General features: G+C 37.8%; 1 protein-coding gene and 1 pseudogene across 1 annotated transcript; both read left to right on the forward strand.

Annotated features, from left to right (window-relative positions):
• The first annotated feature begins 893 nt into the window (after positions 1–893).
• Positions 894–21,005, forward strand: TMPRSS12 (transmembrane serine protease 12). The gene is made up of 5 exons (XM_012762150.3): positions 894–1,125; positions 1,802–1,997; positions 5,804–6,072; positions 18,137–18,279; positions 20,754–21,005. The coding sequence occupies exons 1-5, from the start codon at positions 936–938 to the stop codon at positions 21,003–21,005; spliced, it is 1,050 nt and encodes a 349-aa protein (XP_012617604.1). The 5' UTR covers positions 894–935.
• A 1,289-nt stretch (positions 21,006–22,294) lies between these two features.
• Positions 22,295–22,569, forward strand: LOC105871425 (small ribosomal subunit protein eS27-like pseudogene; annotated as a pseudogene).
• The last annotated feature ends 1,058 nt before the right edge of the window (positions 22,570–23,627 follow it).

The following is a 23,627-nucleotide window of genomic DNA, read 5'->3' on the forward strand; positions in this document are numbered from 1 at the left end:
CCTGCAGGAAGCCTTCCCTGACAGCCATGGCCCACACCAATCTGAACTTTGGGCCTTGGGTGTGTCAGTTTATTTCTTTAGTTGTTCTCCAAGTGAATCAGTACCAATTTTCTCTGCTAGCCAAGTTATAAAGTTCTCTAGGTCAAAGAGCTAGGTCTTAACATACCTCCCATGATGTGATACTTATTTCAGTGCTGGTATACAGCATGAGGGTAATAGGTACCTGTTCAATGGACTGATTAACCAGGGCCACTTATCTGTGTCCCCCTCTCCAATGTTTGGAATGTCAGGAGCTATTTCAGGGGTACACTGAAGGGCAAGGAATAATGCACCTCTCAGGCTAGGACCAAAGTGTGTGTGTGTGTGTAGATGTGTTTGGGGGAGGGCATGCAATTATTATGTCAGGGTTTGTCCTTAATGGTGCAGGTCCTTAAATTTGATTTTATTAAAGCTTACCCTGAGTTGATCAGATCAAAGCAAACCACTTGAAAGCTTTGGAAATAAAGAGATTAATCTGCATCACAGAGACTAAGTTCTTCCAATGGCCATGCTGCCACAAAGCCCAACCTCTGTACCTGCATTGCCTCAGGCCCTAGCGTTTGGTCCACAGTTTAGATGCTCTTGTTTCTGGAAGCCTCAGATAGTGGCTCTAGCTCCTCCCTCCCACCGCAAGAGTCCGACCATGCCATTTAAGTGTGTAGACAGGACGCAGGAAAGTCCTGTTGATTTACAATCCTCAGAGCCTGGCTGAGGGCAGGCCACTCGTTTTTTGTCCAGGACCACCGGAGGCCTGACTCCTCCAGGCAGCTCGGCCCGCCCACAAGCCCCTGTGGCCCGCAGGCCTGTACTGCCGCCTGGTCCCGGGCCGCTGGCCTCGCGCCGGCGCGGGTGGGTGGACGCCGCCTGCCGCCATCTTGCCCGCCCGGGGATCCAAGATGCGGCTGGGGCTGCTGGGCGCTGCGCTGCTGCTCGTGGGCAGCGCTCACCTCTTCTCCGAACACAACTCGCTCTCCGGCCCCAGCAGACTCAGCCCCGCGCAGGAACAGAGGACTGATGGCCCCAAGAGGACTCAGGCCGCGCGTGGGCGGCTCTGGCGAGAGAAGGAGAAAAGGCCTGCCGCAAAGGGCAGTACCTGCTTGCTCCTGTCTGGGCGGCCTCCCTTGCCTTTTCCCCGCTACTATAGTGTTTGAATTCGGGCCCCTCTTTTTCTCGTCCCAACTACCTTTAACCAAAATTTTACAGACCTAAGCAGTTTCTAGACCCATTACAATGATGATAGGAGCAATAACCGAAAAAATGACATAGGTGTAGGGCCTCTATATTTGCCCCTCAACACATGCTGGGGTTTATCATTCCTAGTTTGTGAAATGATGATTCACTGGGATTCAGAGTTGAAAGGGCTGTTACGTGATCTTTTTATACCACAGGTGACAAAAATTAACCTGACAAGTTAAATGACATGTATTAAACCTTGCAGCTCTGGACTCACCAGGCCCAGGCTCTTGAATCATTATTTCATACAGAGAAGAACATGATACCTGGCCAGAGAAATTTATCTCGTTTTTATACTTTTGGGGAATATAATTCTTAAAAATAATGAATTGTGATTTCATGTCTGTAAGTAGTCAATTGTGGCACATTTATCTTAACTCTCCTTTAAGATTCTTTCAAAATATGGACATACTTCAGATATCTATCAGTTTTTTAAATAGCAATTTAGAGGATTATATTAATGTGTTCAGATTGAGAAGTAACACAATATAGATGCTCAGTCTAAATAATTTATCATTTTTATTTTTAGGTTGTGGAATAGCACCGCTTAGAGATGTGTTGAAAGGGTCTCGGATTATAGGGGGCACAGAAGCTCAAGTTGGCGCATGGCCATGGCTAGTTAGCCTGCAGATTAAATATGGCGGTTTACTTACTCACATATGTGGGGGAAGCCTAGTGAGAGACAAGTGGGTCCTCACAGCTGCCCACTGCATTAAAGACACTAGGTATGTATTCAGAACACAACTGTTTTATTCTCTTAGGGGATATTTTGAAGTAGTAGAGGACCATTTAACTTCAGCCATTTTCAGCTATCATATGTTTGTAAGGAACCATAATGCCTTAAACATAGTGCACTGTTTTTGATGAAATGAATACTTTAATTTGGAGGTTGGCAAACTTTTTCTGCAAGGATAGTAAATATTTTAGGCTTTCCAGGTCATATGGTCTCTGCCACAATTACTTAACATAAAGGCAACCATAGACAGTATATAATTGAATAAGTGTAGCTATAATCCAATAAACCTTTATGAATACTGAAACTTGAACTTTCTACAGTTTTCATCTGTCACAAAATCTTTTGTTTTTTCCAACCATTTAAAAATGTAAAAAACATGTTTTGTTTATGGGCTGTATAAAAGCAACAGACAGGACAGATTTGGCCTTCACTGGGTTTTTTTGGTTTTTTTTTCGTATTTTGGGAGAGAGTCTCACTTTGTTGCCCAGACTAGAGTGCCGTGGCATCAGCCTAGCTCACAGCAACCTCAAACTCCTCAGCTCAAGCAATCCTGCTGCCTCAGCCTCCCGAGTAGCTGGGACTATATGCATGCGCCACCATGCCCGACTAATTTTTTTTTCTATATATATTAGTTGGCCAATTAATTTCTTTCTATTTATAGTAGAGATGGGGGGTCTCACTCTTGCTCAGGCTGGTTTCGAACTCCTGACCTCAAGCAATCTGCCCGCCTCAGCCTCCAGACTGCTAGGATTATAGGCGTGTGCCACCGCGCCTGGCCTGTTTTTTTTTTGTTTTTTTGTTTTTTTTTGAGACAGAGTCTCACTCTTTTGCCCAGACTAGAGTGTGGTGGCATCAGCCTAGCTCACAGCAATCTCAAACTCCTAGGCTCAAGCGATCTTTCTGCCTCAGCTTCCCGAGTAGCTGGGCATGTGCACAGGCATGTGCCACCATGCCCGGCTTATTTTTCTATATATTTTTAGTTGGCCAATTAATTTCTTTCTATTTTTAGTAGAGAGGGGGTATCACTCTTGCTCAGGCTGGTTTTGAACTAATGACCTTGAGCAATCCGCCCACCTGGGCCTCCCAGAGTGCTAGGATTATAGGTGTGAGCCACCGCGCCAGGCCTCTTTTCACTCTTAATAGTGCCCTTTGATACACAAAAGTTTTTTATTTTGATGAAGTCTAGTTTATCCATTTTTTAATTTTGTTACCTATACTTTTGGTGTCATATCTAAGAAATCATTACCAAATCCAGTATCATGAAGCTTTCCTCCTATGTTTTCTTCTAAGAGTTTTATTTTATTTTATTTATTTATTTCAGCATATTATAGGGGTACAGATGTTAAGGTTATGTATATTGCCCAAGTCCCCCCATCTGACACCCGATAAATGTTGTTCCTATATGTCCACTTAAGTGTTGATTTGTTAATACCAATTTGCTGGTGAGTACATGTGGTTCTTCTAAGAATTTTATAGCTTCAGCTCTTACATTTAGGTCTTTGATCCATTTTCAGTTAATTTTTGCATATAGTGTGAGGTAAGAGTCCAGCATCATTGTTTTGCATGTGGCTATTCAGTTTTCCCAGCACCATTTGTTGAAAAGACTGTCCTTTCCCATTTAGATGGTTTTGGCACCCTCACTAAAAATCAATTGATCATATATGAGGGGATATATTTCTGGCCTCCCGATTCTTTTCTTGACTGATGCATGTCCTTATCCTAGTGCCACAGTTTTCACTACTATGGCTTTATAGTCAGTTTTGAAATCAGCAAGTGTGAGTTCTCCAACTTCATTCTTCTTTTTCAAGATTATTTTGACTATTTGGAGTCCCTTGATATTTCATATGAATTTTAGGAGGAATTTCTCATTTCCCATTTCTCATAGCTCATCTGTACTGAGTATTATCATCAAACACACACACTCACATACTTTGCCAATTTGAAGGGTAAAAAGTTATCTCAGTATCTGTAAACAGCAGTGTATAAATTGAAAGTTCCTCCTTCCTAATTCAATTCCATCTGTAACAACTGTTAGCCACTTGAGTTTTAAATTTTTGATCTTTTCACCTTTTTTGGTTTGGTTTTTTGCTTGCTTTTTTTTTTAAGACTGCCCAGATTCTTTAGTTGCTTCTTGTTTTTACCTTTAGTGCAATGTTATATATTCATCTATAATGTTTTTATTTTAATTTTAAAATTTCTCATGCTAAGTTAATATACAAATGTTTCATTCTAGTAAATTTCAAAAATATGTATAAAGTAGAGGGAATATTTTAGTGAACTTCTATGTACCCATCACCCAGCTTCAAGTTGTTAGTTTATACCTGATTGTGTTTCATTTATACCCTAACCAACTGCCCCCTCCAATTATTTTGAAGCAAATCTCAGACATATGACTGGGTATCTCTAAAAAAACAAAAACTCTTTATTAAAAGATTTGTGCATTTAAATACTGAGTCCATTCACAGTTTATTTTGGTATTTAGTGTTATTTCAGGGATTTCATTTTATTTGTCTTTTTAAATAGCTAGTTGTCCCAATACCGCATATTGAGTAATTCATCCTTTTACCTACTGGTAAGAAATGTCACCTTTATCATATGTTAAATTCTCAAGTACTTGAATCTGTTTCTACATTTTCTGTTTATTTTTTGAGACAGGATCCTGTTGCCCAGGCTAGAATTCAGTGGTGTCATCATAGCTCACTGCAACCTTGAACTCGTGGGCTCAAGCAATCTTTCTGCCTCAGCCTTCAAGCAGCTGGGACTATAAGCGTGTACCACCATATCCAGCTAGTTTTTTCTTTTTCTTTTCTTTTTTATGAGACAGAGTCTTACTCTGCGTGGCCCTGGGTAGAATGCAGTGGCATCATCATAGCTTACTACAACCTCGAATTCCAGGGCTCAAACGATCTTCCTGCCTCAGCCTGCCAAGTAACTGGGACTATAGGCACCCGCCACCATGCCTTAGGCTAATTTTTCTATTTTTGGTAGAGACAGGGTCTCACTCTAGCTCAGGCTGGTCTCGGCCTCCTGAGCTCAAGCAATCCTCCCTCCTTTGCCTCCCAAGTGTGCTAGGAGTATAGAAGTGAGCCACCTCGCCTGGCCTAATTTTTTCTATTTTATGTAGAGATGGGGTCTTGTTATGATTCTCAGGCTGGTCTCAAACTCCTGGTCTCAAGAGATCCTTGACCTCCCACAGTGCTAAGATTATAAGCATGAGCTACTGTGCCTGGCTCTACTGTTTTTGGATTTTCTATCCCATTGATCTTTTTCTTCTTTCCTACATCATATTTGGGTTTTTATTTTATACTTTGTTACATGAAAGTGCTATTAATTTTTTTTGTTGTTAATCTAACATGAGGGGGAAAAACTAATGGGAGATTAAGAATATTTACTTAGTTAAACATATTTAAAATAAAAATATTAGGCCGGGCGCGGTGGCTCACGCCTGTAATCCTAGCTCTCTGGGAGGCCGAGGCGGGCGGATTGCTCGAGGTCAGGAGTTCGAAACCAGCCTGAGCAAGAGCGAGACCCCGTCTCTACTATAAATAGAAAGAAATTAATTGGCCAACTAATATATATACAAAAAAATTAGCCGGGCATGGTGGCGAATGCCTGTAGTCCCAGCTACTTGGGAGGCTGAGGCAGGAGGATTGCTTGAGCCAGGAGTTTGAGGTTGCTGTGAGCTAAGCTGACGGCACTCACTCTAGCCTGGGCAACAAAGCGAGACTCTGTCTCAAAAAAAAAAAAATAAATAAAATAAAATAAAATAAAATAAAAATATTTATTTTCTTTCAGAGATCCTTTCATGTGGAGAGCTGTGATTGGAACTAATAATAGACACAGGGACCAGGAATATACCAAGAAGATTAAAATTAAAGCAATCATTGTTCATCCAGACTTTGTTATGGAATCTTACGTAAATGATATTGCACTTTTTCATTTAAAAAAACCAGTGAGGTATAATGACTATATTCAGCCTATTTGTCTACCTTTTGATGTTTTTCAAAACCTGGACCAAAACACAACATGTTTTATAAGTGGCTGGGGAAGAACAAAAGAACAAGGTAATTATAGTCTGAATTTTACTGAGACATATTTTCCTAATTATTGGCAGAGAAAGGTCAATGCTTATATATATAGTCATGTGCCACATAACAACATTTTGGTCGATGATGGAGTACATATACGATGATGTTCCCATAAGATTATAATGCCATAATTTTACTGTACCTTTTCTATGTATGTTTAGGTATGTTTAGATACACAAATAATTACCATTGTGTTACAACTGCCTACAGTATTCAGAATAGTAACATGCTGTATAGGTTTGAAGCCTGGAAGCAATAGCCTACACTGTATGGCCTAGGTATGTAGTAAGATGCACCATCTAGGTTTGTGGTAAGTACACTCTATGATATTCAAACAATGACAAAATTGCCTAATGATGCCATTTCTCAGAAGAGTCTGAATAAAGTAGCCAGTATACAAAATCAGCAATATATAAAATACAACCAATATACAAAAATCTATTTATATACACTAGCAATAAAATTTTAAAAGTTAACAGATATCACACTCACAGAATGACTATAATCAAAAACCTAGACAGCAATAAGCATTGATGAGGATGTGAAGAACTTAGAACCCTCACATTGCTGGTGGATATAAAAAATGGTGAATCTGGGTCGGGCGCGGTGGCTCACGCCTGTAATCCTAGCTCTCTGGGAGGCCGAGGCGGGCGGATTGCTCGAGGTCAGGAGTTCGAAACCAGCCTGAGCAAGAGCGAGACCCCGTCTCTACTATAAATAGAAAGAAATTAATTGGCCAACTAATATATATATATATAAAAAATAAAATAAAATATGAAAGAGAAGACAAGTGGCCCCACTCAAAAAAAAAAAAAATGGTGAATCTGCTTTGGAATACAGTTTGGAAGTTCCTTAAAAAGCTAAACATACAGTTACCATATGATTCAACAATTCAATTTCTAGGTATATACCCAAGAGAAATGAAAACATATGTCCACACAAAAACCTGTACATGAATGTTCTTGGTAGCATTATTCATAATAGCCAAAAATGGGAACAACCTAAATGTCTATCAACTGGTGAATATATAAACAAAATGTGATGTTTTCATATAATATTATTCAGCCATAGAAAGGAAGAGAGTACTGATACATACAACAACATTATTCAAAGTGAAGTAGACTCAAAAGGCCATGTATTGTATTATTACATTTATGTAATTAAATGTCCAAAATGGGCAAATGATAGGGACAGAAAGTAGCCCAGTGGCTGCCAGTGGCTGAGGAGGATGAGGGAAATAGAAAGTGATGGATAATGTGGTGTTTTGGAATTAGACAGTGGTGATGGTTGTACATATTTGTGCATATACTAAAACCCACTGAATTAATACATTTTAAACTGGTGAATTTTGTGGTATGTGAATTATATCTTAATAAAATTTATTTTTATACCTGAGAAAACAGCTCTATAGTGCATATTAGGACAATTAATGAATTTTAATATCAAATGTGAAAATTGGTGGGGATAGACTGACTAAATAAAACATTAAGGGGCTGGGCATGGTGGCTCACACCTGTAATCCTAGCACTCTGGGAGGCTGAGGTGGGTGGATCATTTGAGCTCAAGAGTTCGACAACAGCCTGAGCAAGAGCGAGACCCCGTCTCTACTTAAAAAAATAGAAAGAAATTAGCTGGAAAACTAAAAAATATATATAAAAAAAATTATCTGGGTATAGTAGCGCATGCCTGTAGTCCCAGCTACGTGGGAGGCTGAGGCAAGAGGATCACTTGAGCCCAGCAGTTTGAGATTGCTATGAGCTAGGCTAATGCCATGGCACTCTAGCCTGGGCAACAGAGTGAGACCCTGTCCCAAAAAAAAAAAAAGAAAAAAGAAAGACATAACCACAGGACTAAAAACTGCTTCCCCATCCCCCACACCTTACCATCACATCACTAAAGGTCTATTAATCACAGTTTCTTTTACCCAGTATATCATGACCAATTTTCAACAAAAAATTACAAGGCATACTTAAAGGCAAAAATAAGTTTGAAGACACAGAGCAAATACCAGAAACAGGCTCAGATATGGCAAGTGTGTTAGAATTATAAAACCAGGAATTTAAAACAACTATGATTAATATCCTAAGGGCACTCACTAATGGAAAAAGTAGACAACATGCAAAAACAGATGGGCTATGTAAGCAGAGATGGAAATTCCAAGACAGAATTAAAAAGAAATGCTAGATATGAAAAAACATTGTAACAAAAATGAAGAATGCCTTTGATGCATTCATTAGTGCTTCAGTCTTCAACCCTCAGGTTGAGGACTGGTACAGATACGTAGCCTGTCAGGAACCTGGCCACACAGCAGAAGATGAGTGATGGCCAGCAAGGGAAGCTTCATCTGTATTTACAGCGGCTCCCCATCACTCACATCACCACATAAGCTCTACCTCCTATCAGATCAGCAGTGGCATTAGATTCTCACAGGAGCTTAAACTCTACTGTAAACTGTACATGCAAGGGATCTAGGTTGCATGCTTCTTATGAGAATCTAATGCCTGATGATCTGAGGTGGAGCTTAGGCAGTGATGCTAGTGCTAGGGAGCAGCTGCAAATACAAATTATCATTAGTAGAGAGGTTTGACTGCACAATAAATGTAATGTGCTTGAATCATCCTGAAACTATCCCCCCCCCCACTTGGCCCATGGAAAAAATTATTTTCCCCGAAACTGGTCCCTTGTGCTGAAAAGGTTGGAGACCACTGCATTAGACTGGACATGGATGAGAAAAGAATCTGAGCTTGAGGATACGTCAATAGAAGCTTTCAAAAGCAAAGAGAAAAAGACTAAAAAAACCACAGAATATCCAAAACTGTTGGACAACTATAAAATGTGTAACATATGCATGATGGGAATACCAGAAGAAAAAAGAGAGAGAGGAATAGAAGAAATTTTTGAAGTACAGTAGTTCCCCCTTTTCTGAGGGGGGATATATTCCAAGACCTCCAGTGGATACCTAAAACATCAGAGAGTATGAAACCCAATTGTGGTTAATTGGAACATGTTTCTATTCCTGCCTTCTCCATCCTAACTTATCAAGTATTGTGGCTGTAACTTTTGCAGTTTGAGGTTCACAGCAAAACTAACAGTTTCACAGATAGAAGTTCCATTCTTACTATAGATTTTAGCAACCCCAGCATACAATGTTTTTCTTTTCTTTTAATTATTTATTTATTTTTAAAAATTGAGACTGAGTCTTGCTCTGTTGCCTGGGCTGGAGTGCAGTGGCATCATCATAGCTCACTGCAACCTCAAACTCTAGGCTTAAGTGACTCTCCTGCCTCAGCCTCCTGTTTTTTTCCTCAAGTTGAGAGCTATCACCTTTTCACTTAAAGGAATCACTTTATGGGTTCTCTTTTGCACATCTGAATTGCCAGCATCACTACTCTTTTTTCTAGAATTTTCATTTTAATATTTTCAGACCATGGGTAACTGCCTCCAAGGAAAGTGAAACTGCAGATAAGAGGGAACTAATGTAATAATGACTGAGAATTTTCCAAAATTAATGTCAGACAGCAAACCACAAATGCAGGAAGAACATCAAGCCAAATAAATGCCAAAAAAGTCATACTACACCGAAGTGTAGCATATTCAATCTGCAGAAAATCTAAAGAAAGAAAAAGGACCAAAAGGAGCCAGAGGAAAAAAACCACCTTACCTATACAAGAGCAAAGATAAGAATTATATCCAGCTTCTACTCAGAAACCATGCAGAAGAGACTGGAGTGAAATATTCAAAATGTTGAGGAAAAAAACCCCACTGACCTAAAATTCTGTATCCTGTGAAATTATCCTTCAAAAGTCAATTAAAAAAAAAAGTCATTGAAAACTTTCTCAGACAAAAACTGAGGGAGTTTGTTGCCAGTAGACCTGCCTTGCAAGAAATGTTAAAAGAAGTTCTTCAGAGACAAGGAAAATAACATAGGTCAATAACTCAGATCTACATTTAAAAAAGGAAAAGCATTAGAGAAGGAATAAGTGAAAACAAAAACTTTTATTTTTCTTATTCTTAATTGATCTAACAGTTAAGTTTGTTTAAAATAAAAACAATATATTCATTGATTATAGCTTAGGTATAATTAAAATAAATGACAGCAATGATAGAAGGAACGAGAGGGAGACCAGCCTGAGCAACAATGAGATCCTGTGTCTATAAAAAATAGAAAAATCGGCCGGGCGCTGTGGCTCACGCCTGTAATCCTAGCTCTTGGGAGGCCGAGGCGGGCGGATTGCTCAAGGTCAGGAGTTCAAAACCAGCCTGAGCAAGAGCGAGACCCCGTCTCTACTATAAATAGAAAGAAATTAATTGGCCAACTGATATATATATATAAAATTAGCCGGGCATGGTGGCGCATGCCTGTAGTCCCAGCTACTCGGGAGGCTGAGGCAGAAGGATCACTCAAGCCCAGGAGTTTGAGGTTGCTGTGAGCTAGGCTGACGCCACGGCACTCACTCTAGCCTGGGCAACAAAGTGAGACTCTGTCTCAAAAAAAAAAAAAAAAAAAAATAGAAAAATTAGCCGGACATGGTAGCATGCACCTGTAGTCCCAGCTACTTGGGAGGCTGAGGCAGGAGGATCACTTGAGCCCAGGAGTTTGAGGTTGCTGTGAGCTATCTGCACTCCAGCCTGGGCAACAGAGTGAGACCCTGTCTCTAAATAAGTAAATAAATAATACAAGTAATGAATGAATGAAAAAATGAATGTATGAAGAAAGATATGCCATGCTAACACTAATCGACTAAGAAAGTTGGAATAGCTATACTAATTTCAGACAAAGGAAAGACACTTCAGAGCAAGGAAAATTATCAAGGATAAAAAGGGGATTTCATAATGATAAAAGGATCAGTACTCCAAGAATGCATAACAGTCCTTAATGTTTATGTGTCTAACAACACAGAGTCAAATTATGTGTGGTAAAAACTGATAGAACAGCAAAGAGTTCAAAAACTGATAGAACTGCACTATTACAGTTGGAGACTTCCACACCCCTCTATCAGTAATGGCCACATTTAACAGGCAGAAAATCAGTCAGTACATAGCTAAACTCAACAGCACTATTAATCTCCTAGATATAATTGGCATCTATGGACTACTTCATCCAACAACAGCAGAATACACATTATTCTCAAGCTTACATGGAACATTCACCAAGACAGACCATATTCTGGGCCATAAAACACACCTTAATAAATTTAAAGGGATAGGGCCATGCCGGTGGCTCACGCCTGTAATCCTAGCACTCTGGGAGGCTGAGGCGGGAGGATCTCTCAAGATCAGGAGTTCAAGACCAGCCTGAGCAAGAGCGAGACGCTGTCTCTACTAAAAATAGAAAGAAATTAATCGGCCAACTAAAAGTATATATATAAAAAATTAGCCAGGCATGGTGGTGCATGCCTGTAGTCCCAGCTACTCAGGAGGCTGAGGCAGGAGGATCGCTTGAGCCCAGGAGTTTGAGGTTGCTGTGAGCTAGGCTGATGCCATGGCACTCGCTCTAGCCTGGGCAACAGAGTGAGACTCTGTCTCAAAAAAAAAAAAGACATTAAAGAATGCCTAAGTAAATGGAATGGATACTTTATATGTGAACTGGAAGACTCAATATCATTATGATGTGAATTTTATTTGAAAAAATGAACAAAACAGGGAATAATAAACCCTACCAGAAGTTTCTGAGATAATTAAAAAGTTGACTGGGTGACGAGCCCTACACCAGTACTATATTGGTATTAGTACTGTTCAAGCTCATATATTGGGTAGGCCACAGGTGTTCATTTCATTTTTATATTCTATAACATATGTTACATATCTTGCTTTATATATAGCCAGTATTATTTAATACATTAGTTTTTTAAATTTTATTTTTAATTATTATGGGTACAAAATAATTGTATATCTTTATAGGGTACATGTGATGCTTTGATACAGGCATACAATGTGAATTAATCAAACCAGGATAATTGGGATATCCCCAGCCTCAGGCATTTATCATTTCTTTGTGTTAGGAACTTCCAATTGCACTCTTTCAGCTATTTTAAAATATACCGTAACTTGTTGCTGATTATAGTCACTTTGTGGTGCTATCAAATATTGTTCATTCTACCTAATTATATTTTTGTACCCATTAATCATCGCCAATTTATCCCCCCTTCCTCACTAGCCTTCCTAGCTTATGGTAACCATCATTCTACTCTCTGTCTCCATGAGATCAATTGTTTTTTGTTTTGTTTTGTTTTGTAGACAGTCTCACTCTATTGCCCAGGCTAGAGTACAGGGGCATCAGCCTATCTCACAGCAACCTCAAACTCCTGGGCTCAAGCAATCCTTTTGCCTCAGCCTCCCGAGTAGCTGGGACTACAGGCATGCGCCACCATGCCCAGCTAATTTTTTCTATATATATTAGTTGTCTAGCTAATTTCTTTCTATTTGTTTTATATAGAGAAGGTGTGGAGGGGTCTCGCTCTTGCTCAGGCTGGTCTCGAACTCCTGAGCTCAAATGATCTGCCCTCTTCGGCCTTCCAGAGTGCTAGGATTATAGGCATAAGCCACCATGCCCGGCCAGATCAATTGTTTTTAACATTTAGGTCACACATATGAGTGAGAACAATGTGACATTTGTCTTTCTGTGCTTGGCTTATTTCACTTAATATAACGTTCTTCGGCTCCATTCATGTTGTTGTACATGGTAGGATTTCATTCTTTTTTGTGGCTATGTGATATTTCATTGTGTATAGGTACCATAATTTCTTTATCCATTCATCCACTGATGGACACTTAGGTTGATTCCTAATCTTGGCTGTCGTGAATATTGCTGCAATAAACATGAGAGTTCAGATATTTTTTCAATATACTGATTTCCCCTCCTTTAGATATATACCCAGCAGTGGGATCGCTGGGTCATGTGGTAGTTTTACTTTTAGTTTCTTTTTTTTTTTTTTTTTCTTGAGATAGAGTCTCACTTTGTTGCCCAGGCTAGAGTGAGTGCTGTGGCGTCAGCCTAGCTCACAGCAACCTCAAACTCCTGGGCTCAAGCGATCCTGCTGCCTCAGCCTCCCGAGTAGCTGGGACTACAGGCATGCACCACCATGCCCAGCTAATTTTTTGTATATATATTAGTTGGCCAATTAATTTCTTTCTCTTTATAGTAGAGACGGGGTCTCGCCCTTGCTCAGGTTGGTTTCGAACTCCTGAACTCAAACGATCTGCCCGCCTCGGCCTCCCAGAGAGCTAGGATTACAGGCGTGAGCCACTGCGCCCGGCCTACTTTTAGTTTCTTAAGGAACCTCCATACCATTCTTAATAGTGGCTGTATTAATTTACATTCCCACCAACAGTTTATGAGGGTTCCCCTTTCTCCACATCCTGGTCAGCATCTGTTATCGCCTTTTTGATAAAAGCCATTTTAACTGGGTAAGATGATATCTCATTGTAGTTTTTATTTGCATCTGATGACAAATGACGTTAAGCATTTTTCATATACCTGTTGGCCATCTGTATGTCTTCTTTGAGAAATATACATTCAGATCCTTTGCCCATTTTGTAATTGGATTATTTGATTTTTTCTTATTGAGGTATTGGTACTGCTTAATATTCTGGTTATTAATTCTTTGTCACATGGGTAGTTTGCAAATATTTTCTCCCATTCTCTGGGTAGTGTCTTCACTTGGTTGATTATTTCCTTTGCTGTGCAGAAGCCTCATGTGATCCCACTAGTACAATTTTGCTTTTGTTGATTGTGCTTTGGGGGTGCTCAAGAAATCATTGCCCAGACTAATGCCCTAAAGCATTTCCCCAATGTTTTCTTTTAGTAAATTCATAGTTTCAGGTCTTAGATTTAAGTGTTTAATCCATGTTGATTTGATTTTTATAAGTGAGAGGGTCTAGTTTCATTCTTCTGCACATGGATATCCAGTTAACCCAGCATCATTTATTGAAAAGACTGTCCTTTCCCCACTGTTATGTTCTTGGCACCTTTGTCAACGATAAGTTTACTATAGATGTATGGATTTATTTCTGGGTTCTCTATTCTGTTCCATTGGTTTATGTGTCTGTTTTTATGCCAGTACCATGCTGTGTTGGCTACTACAGCTCTGCAATCTAGTCTGAGGTCAAATAATGTGATTCCTCTAGGGTTTTTTGTTTGTTTGTTTGTTTTGTTTTTGCTCAGGCTATTCTTGGTCTTTTGTGGGTTTTACTTAGGCTTTGGCTATTTTGAGTCTTTTGTGGTCCCATATAAATTTTAGGATTATTTTTTCTATTTCTGTGAAGAATGTCTTTGGTATTTTGATGGGGATTGCACAGAATCTGCAGATTGTTTTCACTATAGAGATCTTTCACTTCTTTGGTAAAGTTTATTACTATTTTATTTGTAACTACTACAAATGGGATTACTTTCTTGGTTTCTTTTTCAGATTGTTTACTCTTGGTATATGGAAATGCTACTGATTTTTGTATGTTGATTTGGTATTCTCTAACTTTACTGAATTTGTCAGTTCTAATAGTTTTTTTGTGTGTGTGTGGAATCTTTAGATTTCTCTATATATAGGATCATATTGTCTGCAAGCAAGGATAATTTGACTTCTTCCTTTCCAATTTGGATACCCTTTATTACTTTTCTCTTGTCTGACTGCTCTGGCTAGAACTAGTCCTATGTTAACAGTGATGAAAGTGGGCATCCTTGTCTTGTTCTGGGCCTTAGAAGAAAGGCTTCCAATTATTCCCCATTCAGTATGATATTAGCTGTGAGTCTGTCATATATGGCTTTTCTCATGTTGAGGTAGGCTCCTTTTATATCTAGTTTTTCAGAGTTTTTATCATGAAGGGGTGTTAAATTTTATTGAATACTTCTCTAGCATCAATTGAAATAATCATATGGTTTTTTGTCCTTGGTTTTGTTGATATGATATGTCACATTGATTGATCTGTGTATGTTATTAAACCATCCTTACATCTCTGGGATGAGTCCCACTTGATCATGATGAATAATCTTTGTAATGTGTTGTTGAATTTGGTTTGCTAGTGTTTTGTTGAGGATTTTTGCACCTATGTTCATCATAGATATTGGCATGTAGTTTTTTATTTATTTATTCTGGTTTTGGTATTAGGGTGATACAGGCCTTATAAAATAAGTTTGGGAGTATTCTCTCCTCATCAATTTCTTGGAATAGTTCATGTAGGATTGGTATTATTTCTTCTTAGAATGCTTGGTAGAATTTAGCAGTGACCCTATTGGGTTCTGGGCTTTTCTTTGATGGGAGCCTTTTTATTACTGCTTTTATCCCCTTACTTGTTATTGGTTTATTCAGGTTTTGGATTTCTTTCTGGTTCAATCTTGGTAGGCTGTATGTGTCTAGGGATTTATCCATTTCTTCTAGGTTTTCCAATTTATTGGCATGTAATTGATCATAGTTGTTGTCTCTAATGATCATTTGGATTTCTGTAGCATCAGCTGTAATGTCTCCTCTTTCATCTCTAATTTATTTGGGTCTTCTTTTTTTTCTTAGTCTGGCTAAAGAATTGTCAATTTTGTTTATCTTTTCAGAAAACCAACTATTTGTTTCATTGATCTTTTGTATTTTTGTGTTTCAATTTCATTTATTTCTGCTCTATTCTTTTCTTCTACTAATCTTGGGTTTGGTTTGTTCTTTTTAGTTATTTGAGATGCATCATTAGGTTATTTGAAGCTTTTCTACCTTTTTGACACAGGCATTTATTGCTATAAACTTTCTTCTTGTTACTGCTTTTTCTATATCCCTTAGGTTTTGATATGTTGTGTTTTCATTTTCATTTGTTTCAAGAAATTTTTTATTTCCTTCTTAATCTTTTCATTGACCCACTGGTCATTCAGGAGCATATTGTTTATTTTTCATATGTTTGTATATTTTCCATTGTCACATGTGGTAGCTGAAAATTTTGTGTGCCTTGTATCCTTCCCTAATTTTTCTGGTAATAGACATTGTCCCACTGGCTTCAGATGAGCAGATGACACCATTCCATTCACAGAATTCTTGTTATATATTTCTAGTTTTATTCCACTGCAGTCAGAAAAAATACTTGGTATGATTTCAATTTAAAAAAAATTTTTAAGACTCAGTTTGTGGCCCAACTGCCTTACAAATTCAGTCCAGGCCCCACACTTTTTTTTTCTTCCAGCTAGTGGTAGGGTTAGCTGGAACTCAGTTTCAGGGCAGAGGATTTCCCTTTGGCAGGTCTGGTCTAAACGCTCCCTCTATGGGAACAGGCAGAATTCTACCCTGTGCTGTGTTCCCCTGTGCCAGGGTAGCCCTGGGTTTCAATGCAAAGTCCCACAGTCACTTCACTCTCCCTCCTCCAGGCACCCAGATTCTCTCTGCACTAGATATGCTGGTGCAGCACTGCTGGGGGATGGGAGTGGGGTGGCATAGGCAATGCAAGATTGTCTTTTATGCCCTCTTCAGCACCTCTTTCCTAGATATAATGTCAAAACCAAGTGATTGCTCACATGGCTTTGGGTTTTTCTGAAGGTATTTACTTATGTGGTTAGTTGTTGAATTTGGTGTTCCCGCAGAGGGACAGTTGCTGGAGATTTCTATTCAGCCATCTTGCTCCACCCCTAATAAATTATTTTTAAATAAATGGCAGACATGTGGCTGGCCTCTGGGAAACCTCCATCCAGGAATCTGAATGGCATTAGGACATATTCTATTTTTTAAAATTTTTATTTAGTTAGTTTTTTTGAGACAGAGTCTCACTCTGTTACCCAAGCTAGAGTGTCGTGGCATCAGCCTAGCTCACAGCAACCTCAAACTCCTGGGCTCAAGCAATTCTCCAGCCTCCCGAGTACTGGGACTATAGGCATGCGCCACCATACCCAGCTAATTTTTTTTTTTTTTTTTTATTTCGGCCTATTATGGGGGCCAGCTAATTTTTTCTATATATTTTTAGTTGACCAATTAATGTCTTTCTATTTTTAGTAGAGACAGGGTCTTGCTCTTGCTCAGGCTGGTTTTGAACTCCTGACCTTGAGCAATCTGCCCGCCTTGACCTCCCAGAGTGCTTAGGATTACAGGTGTGAGCCACCGGCCCCTATTTTATTTTTATTTCCTATTTTTGTCTGTGTCTGAGTGTTCACTTTATTCTCTCAGGCTGCCTGTCCTCATAGGGCTGGAACTATGGCTGCAGGCTGCTTTGGACATATAGCCAAATAGTCCTACTCATGTGACCAGGGTGAAAAAAGTTCTTCTCTGGTTGCTCTAGTTTTAAAAATGCTATGGAAGTATTCCAATTGGCTAGACTTACATCAAATAAAGTCATCTTAAGATCAATCACCAGGAGAATAGAATTCTGTGAATCGAACCAGGCCATCTGCTCATCTGAAGCCAGGGAGACAATGTCTATTACCAGAAAAGTTGGGGAAGGATGCAGGGCACACAATATTCAGCTACCACATGTGAAACTGCAACTCTGAGACAGACTGATGGGATCAGATGCTGCTGTTATAGTAGCTTTTCTATGGATTGATTTTCCAATAATCTGTCCTTTAATAATTCCTGAATTATTGTCTTGTATTTTCCTATCCTTTCTATAACAAAGAACCACTTTATGTTCAGGAATTAGCAGATTAAGTTAGGGGAATACATGAATTAAAAATCTATTTTTACGTTCACCATCCTTCACAACTTAGTATCAGTAGCAAATTTAGTAAAAATTATCCACAATTTACAACATAAAATTGACTTCAGCATTTACCTCTTTAGCCCTTGACAATTTTTACATAGCTTTATTTTGTAAACTTGTAGATCCTCTTGGGAGACCTTCAAGAAATACATGAAAGCAAAGATAACTAAAACTACCTGAAATTCCTATTATCCAGAGATAACTGTCATTAACATTTAGGTGAACATTCTACAATCTTCCTAGGCATACATACATATATATGGATATAATTTTACATAATTATTGAATCACTCATTTTGGAAAGAAAATCTATTAAACACCAAAATTTTAAATCACTGTAGAAATGCCTGTGCTCCAAAATAATTTATTGTTATATTTTTGTCAACAGGTAATACTACAGATCTCTTACAGGAAGCAGAAGTGCATTATATTGCTCGAAATATTTGTAATTCTGAGAGAAGTTATGCAGGAATAATTCCTGACACTTCGTTTTGTGCAGGTGATGAAAATGGACATTTTGATACTTGCAGGGTAAGACCAAATAATTTTCCTTAAAAATATTTTCTGAAGCCTGAAGGGAATGTGAACAAGGCTTTTAATCACTTACTGGAGGTTTTAATTATCAGATGTAAAAATACTGAATTCTTTTTTTTCCTTTTTAACAATCCAACAATCCAAATCTTAGTTTCTGATTCCTTGGTTTCATCATGGTCCACTTTAGGCAAAATTTGCCTTGTATCTTTTTTTTTATCATCATCTTTGAGATATAATTCACCTATTTAAAGTATAAAATTCACTGACCAGGCACGGTGGCTCATGCCTGTAATCCTAGCACTCTGGGAGGCTGAGGTGGGAGGATTGCTCAAGGTCAGGAGTTCGAAACTAGCCTGACCAAGAGCGAGACCCCATCTCCACTAAAAATAGAAATAAATTAATTGGACAACTAAAAATATATAGAAAAAATTAGCTGGGCATTGTGGCACATGCCTGTAGTCCCAGCTACTCAGGAGGCTGAAGCAGAAGGATCGTTTGAGCCCAGGAGTTCGAGGTTGCTGTGAGGTAGGCTGAGGCCACAACACTCTAGCCAGGGCAACAGAGTGAGACTCTGTCTCAAAATAAATAAATAAATAAAACTAAAGTATAAAATTCAATGTTTTTTTTAAGTGTATGCATAGAGTTGTGCAACTATCACCATAATCTAATTTTAGAACATTTTTGTCACACCCAAAAGGAGCCCATACCCATTAGGAATCACTCCTCCATTCTCCTCCCACCCACCTCTAGTCCTAGGCAACCACTAATCTCTGTAGAGTTGCTGATCTTGGACACTGCCTATTCTGTACTTTCATGAAATAATTCAATAGGTGGTCTTTTATGACTGATTTCTTTCACTTAGCATACCGTTTTCAAGGTTCGCCCATGTTGTATAATGTATCAATATTTTATTAATTTTTTTGCCAAATAATGTACCATTGTATGGATATACCATGTTTCATTCACCCATTCATTAGTTGATGGACATTTAGGCTGTTTTCATTTACTGGCTTTTATGAATAATATTTCCACAAACATACATTTTTGTGTATCTACATGTCTTCATTTATCTTAGAAACTCCACCTAAGAGTAGAATCACTCAGTTAATGTTTAACATTTTTAGGAACTGCCAAACTATATTCCAAAATGGCAGCACCATTTTACCTTCCCACAAGCAGGGCATGAGGATTACACTTTCTCCACAGCCTTGTCAGTACTTGTTATTGTCTATATTTTTTTATTATAGCTATTCCTGTGGGTGTGAAGTAGTATTTCATTGTGGTTTTAATTGCATTTATTATCCATTTATATGTCTTTTTCAGAGAATGTCTATTTGGATCGTTTTTTCATTTTGAAATTTTCTTATTTGTCTTTTTATCATTGAGTTGAAGCATTCTTCATATATGCTGGATACAGGTCCCTTACTAGATATATGATAAACAAATATTTTCTCCCATTCTGTGGATTGTTTTTCACTTTTCTGATGTTTTTGTGTATAGCACAAAAGTCAATTTTTTATGCAGTCTGACTGATCAATTTCTTGTTTTCTCTTGTTATGCTTTTTGACTCTTTATTCCCATTTTCCTCACTATTTTCAAACCTACCAGTCCTTCATTCCCAAGAGCATCCCAGACTCTTATCTTTCCCTACTCATTCCCATTTCTGAAATCTAAGATTAATCTTTCCTGTGTCTTTTTCCTTAAAAATCTTGCTGAGTAAAACAGTAAAGAATCCAATCCAATTGAATTGCATTCCTAGGCAAAACATCCTTATCATCAAAAAGAAATTACTCAATACCTGCCTTACACAGAGAGTTAAAACACAGACCTTAACTTTTACACACTAAAACAGTTATTTCAGTGTCCTTGATTTGAGTGTATCAACAGGCCTTAGTAGCCAGTGTTTGAGTCTTGTATAAACTGTGAAAGAAATCTGTTATTTATAATACACTGAGTTTCTGCTCTTTATTCCCCTTTTGCTACACTACCCAATGTCAACACTTAGAAAGATGTCATCTCTTGCAAGATGCCAGTTTATGCCTCTTTCGCTAGCAAATCACATACAAACCTAAAAGAATCCTTCATACACCTTAAAGTTATGCCTTTCACATACAGTTTCAAGAGAAATATTCTAATTGACAGTTTTTGCAATATTTTACATACTTCCTAAATTACATTTCTCCTGAGCAATTGCATTAAAAATCCGAACAATTTTATTTGGTTCAAAACTATGCAGATGAGAAGTTTATCTATAAACTGTATAGTTCCTCCAAATATCTGAGCAGGCTGAATACCTCCTGTTTGAGTTGGAATATTGAACTCAAAATCTATGGATCTTTAACATTTGGGGAGTATATTTAAAATGTATATTTATATAAATCTATGTATAATGTAATTAATTTTTCCCAGTTCTACTGCTGCCTAACGAATACTAGAAGTAACTAACACTATTTTGGGGCTTTTTTTGATAGGGTGATAGTGGTGGACCGTTAATGTGCTACTTACCAGAACATAAAAGATTTTTTGTAATGGGAATTACCAGTTACGGACATGGCTGTGGTCGAAGAAATTTTCCTGGTATCTATTGTGGGCCATCCTTCTTTCAAAAGTGGCTGACAGATCACTTCTCCCAGACAAGCGCTAAAGGCACATTGAATATAAATATTTTACTTAGACAGATCTTCATGGCTTTAGGTTCTGTTATCTTATTAGCAACAACCTAAAGAAATTCTGAAGACTTTAGTATCTTTACTTTGCATGTGTCTCTGTGTTCTACATAATGAAAATCATTTATTCATTTATGAATTAATTGCCCGTGTTAGACTTTTTATGTGAACATTTTTCAAAATATAAGGATTTTGTCAGATTAGATATACTATTGTAAATTTGTCACTGAATCACATGCTTCCTTGATGTGTCTTGATTGTTTTACTTTATAATCATAATTTTGTATTTGGAATACTTTCCTAGAGTTTGTATAAATTCAGTTAAATATATTCTTCATGTATATAAATGCCAAATAATAAAGAGTTTACAATTAAAATGAAAGCTGTTCTTTAGTTAAATTAATCAAAACTACTTTTAAGTTACATTTGATTTAATTTATTATGTTTTTGAATTATTATCAAACAATTTGGAGAAATAAGCATGCATTTGCCTATTATTTAAATTCTCATTAAAGGAATTAATTTGATATCAATACTTCATTTACTATGCCAAGAGAGAACTATGGTTCAGACATAGCTTACTTTTACTTTTTATTTAGAAATTTATAATGTCACTTTTTTCCAGGATTATAACCTACTTTCTAAACCTTATTTTCTTGACTGATGCTGAATGTTTGTATTTTGTGGGTGCTCTGAATTAACTGTGAGGAAAGTGACAGGAAAGCGTGCTAGGTACAAGAGGGAAACCAACCTGGGATAAACTTTATGATGGCTATTCTATAAAATGAATTCGAAGGAACAAAAGAAAATGAAGAGAATGAAACAAAATATAAAGTTGACAGAATTGGTATCTACTATTAATCAACTCATGTTTCCCTTCAACTTAGGAAAATCCATTTAGCAAAAGAGAAATAATTATTTTCTTATCCTTTTTACATCCAACCAGCTAAAACCAAGTATTTTTGTTGCTATTTTACATTAACCTAACTTCAGGATTTAATTTTTGAAAGTAAGCATGAGTGTCCTACCAATTAATTTCCTTGGGGATCATTACAAGTTAACACTTGAGGGGTAGATGACTATGATTTTTACAAACTGGGCAACACTGAGGGATGTTGGTTGTTCTTTCTTGAAAGAGGCCCTAGTTTATCCATTGACAAGATCTCATAAGGAATTAGTTGGTAATGTTTAGATAGCAATTAACAGAATGCATTTGGCTTTTCCTTTTTGTACTGCCTGAGTATCATTCAGATTCATTTGATAACCTTGAATGTTAATAAAAATAAACTCTTCAAGGAGTGTCGTTTGAGAGGTCTGGACCAGCTGGGCTTGTGAAAGGATCAAGATACCTTTGGCTAAAGATTTACTACATCCCTCCTTCGAAGAGGAAAAGAAAAAACATAAAAAGAAACGGCTAGTTCAAAGTCCAAACTCTTATTTTATGGATGTAAAATGTCCAGGTTGCTACAAGATTACCACAGTTTTCAGCCATGCTCAGCCAGTGGTTCTTTGTGAAGGCTGTTCAACAGTGTTGTGCCAGCCTACAGGAGGAAAGGCCAGACCCACAGAAGGGTGTTCATTTAGAAGAAAGCAACACTAATGATCTACACAACTTCCTGAATTTGTGTTATCTTACACAAAGCCTTATCATAAGTTCAGTAATTCTAGTTAATCTACCAAAATAATTACATTTGATTTTATAAGGTATATAACAGTGGTCTCCTATTTTGGTGTCAGTTTTTCAATAAAGTTTTGATTATGGGGAAAAAAATTAAAAAAAAAAAAAGAAACTCTTCTAAAATGTATTGAAAGCATTGAAGGGGAAGCCTGTGCTTTTCACTTCAAAGGCATCTTCTAGTTACTCTTTAGGTCCACATTTCTAATCAGATGGGAGCTACTACCAGGAACTTCTTATCTTTTTGCCTAGATTAGTTCACTATTTCAGCCAAGAGTATAAATGATTGTCTCCACCATGAGAGACTAACCTTTGGGAATCTAAGATAGACTTTGCTTCAAATTTTATTCTGTTATTAGTATGTATAAGGGTTTGAATATTTATTAATACTTATTACAACATTGTTGTGATGTTGAGTTTATGAACTTCCTGATATTTGAAGGTGCTCAATAATGGTTTCTAGCTGGGCATGGTGGCTCACACATGTAATCCTAGCACTCTGGGAGGCCCAGGCAGGAGGATTGTTTGAGGTCAGGAGTTCGAGACCAGCCTGAGCAAGAGCAAGACGCCATCTCTACTAAAAATAAAAATAAATTAGATGAGCAACTAAAAATAGACAAAAAAATTAGATGGGCATGGTGGCACACGCCTGTAGTCCCAGCTACTCAGGAGGCTGAGGCAGGAGGATCACTTGAGCCCAGGAGTTTTAGGTTGTGGTGAGACAGGCTGATGCCACAGCACTCTAGCACAGGCAACAGAGTAAGATTCTTTCTCAAAAAAATAAAAAATAAATAAAATCCCAAACTGGTTTCTATTATTAATATATCTCATCACTGATTCACATACCCTTTTCCATTACACAGATCATTATCCTATTGGACAAATACCTCACTACTTTCATCTCAAAAAATGACTGGAACAAAAGATCCTTTTCTACTCATAAGTCCAAATTTTAAAATATACTATTAAAAATGTGTTTTTCCAATTCTCAAAATATTACATCT

This window comes from Microcebus murinus, chromosome 10, assembly GCF_040939455.1.
Source record: "Microcebus murinus isolate Inina chromosome 10, M.murinus_Inina_mat1.0, whole genome shotgun sequence".
Lineage (NCBI taxonomy): Eukaryota > Metazoa > Chordata > Mammalia > Primates > Cheirogaleidae > Microcebus > Microcebus murinus.

What these genes read in the sequence shown, in the direction of transcription:
- TMPRSS12 (XM_012762150.3), top strand. Translation starts at nt 936, where the DNA reads ATGCGGCTGGGGCTGCTGGGCGCTGCGCTGCTGCTCGTGGGCAGCGCT. An exon ending in GAAAAGGCCTGCCGCAAAGG is followed by an intron (nt 1,126 to 1,801) that starts GCAGTACCTGCT and finishes TTTTATTTTTAG; the next exon opens with GTTGTGGAATAGCACCGCTT. An exon ending in GACATTTTGATACTTGCAGG is followed by an intron (nt 18,280 to 20,753) that starts GTAAGACCAAAT and finishes TTTTTTTGATAG; the next exon opens with GGTGATAGTGGTGGACCGTT.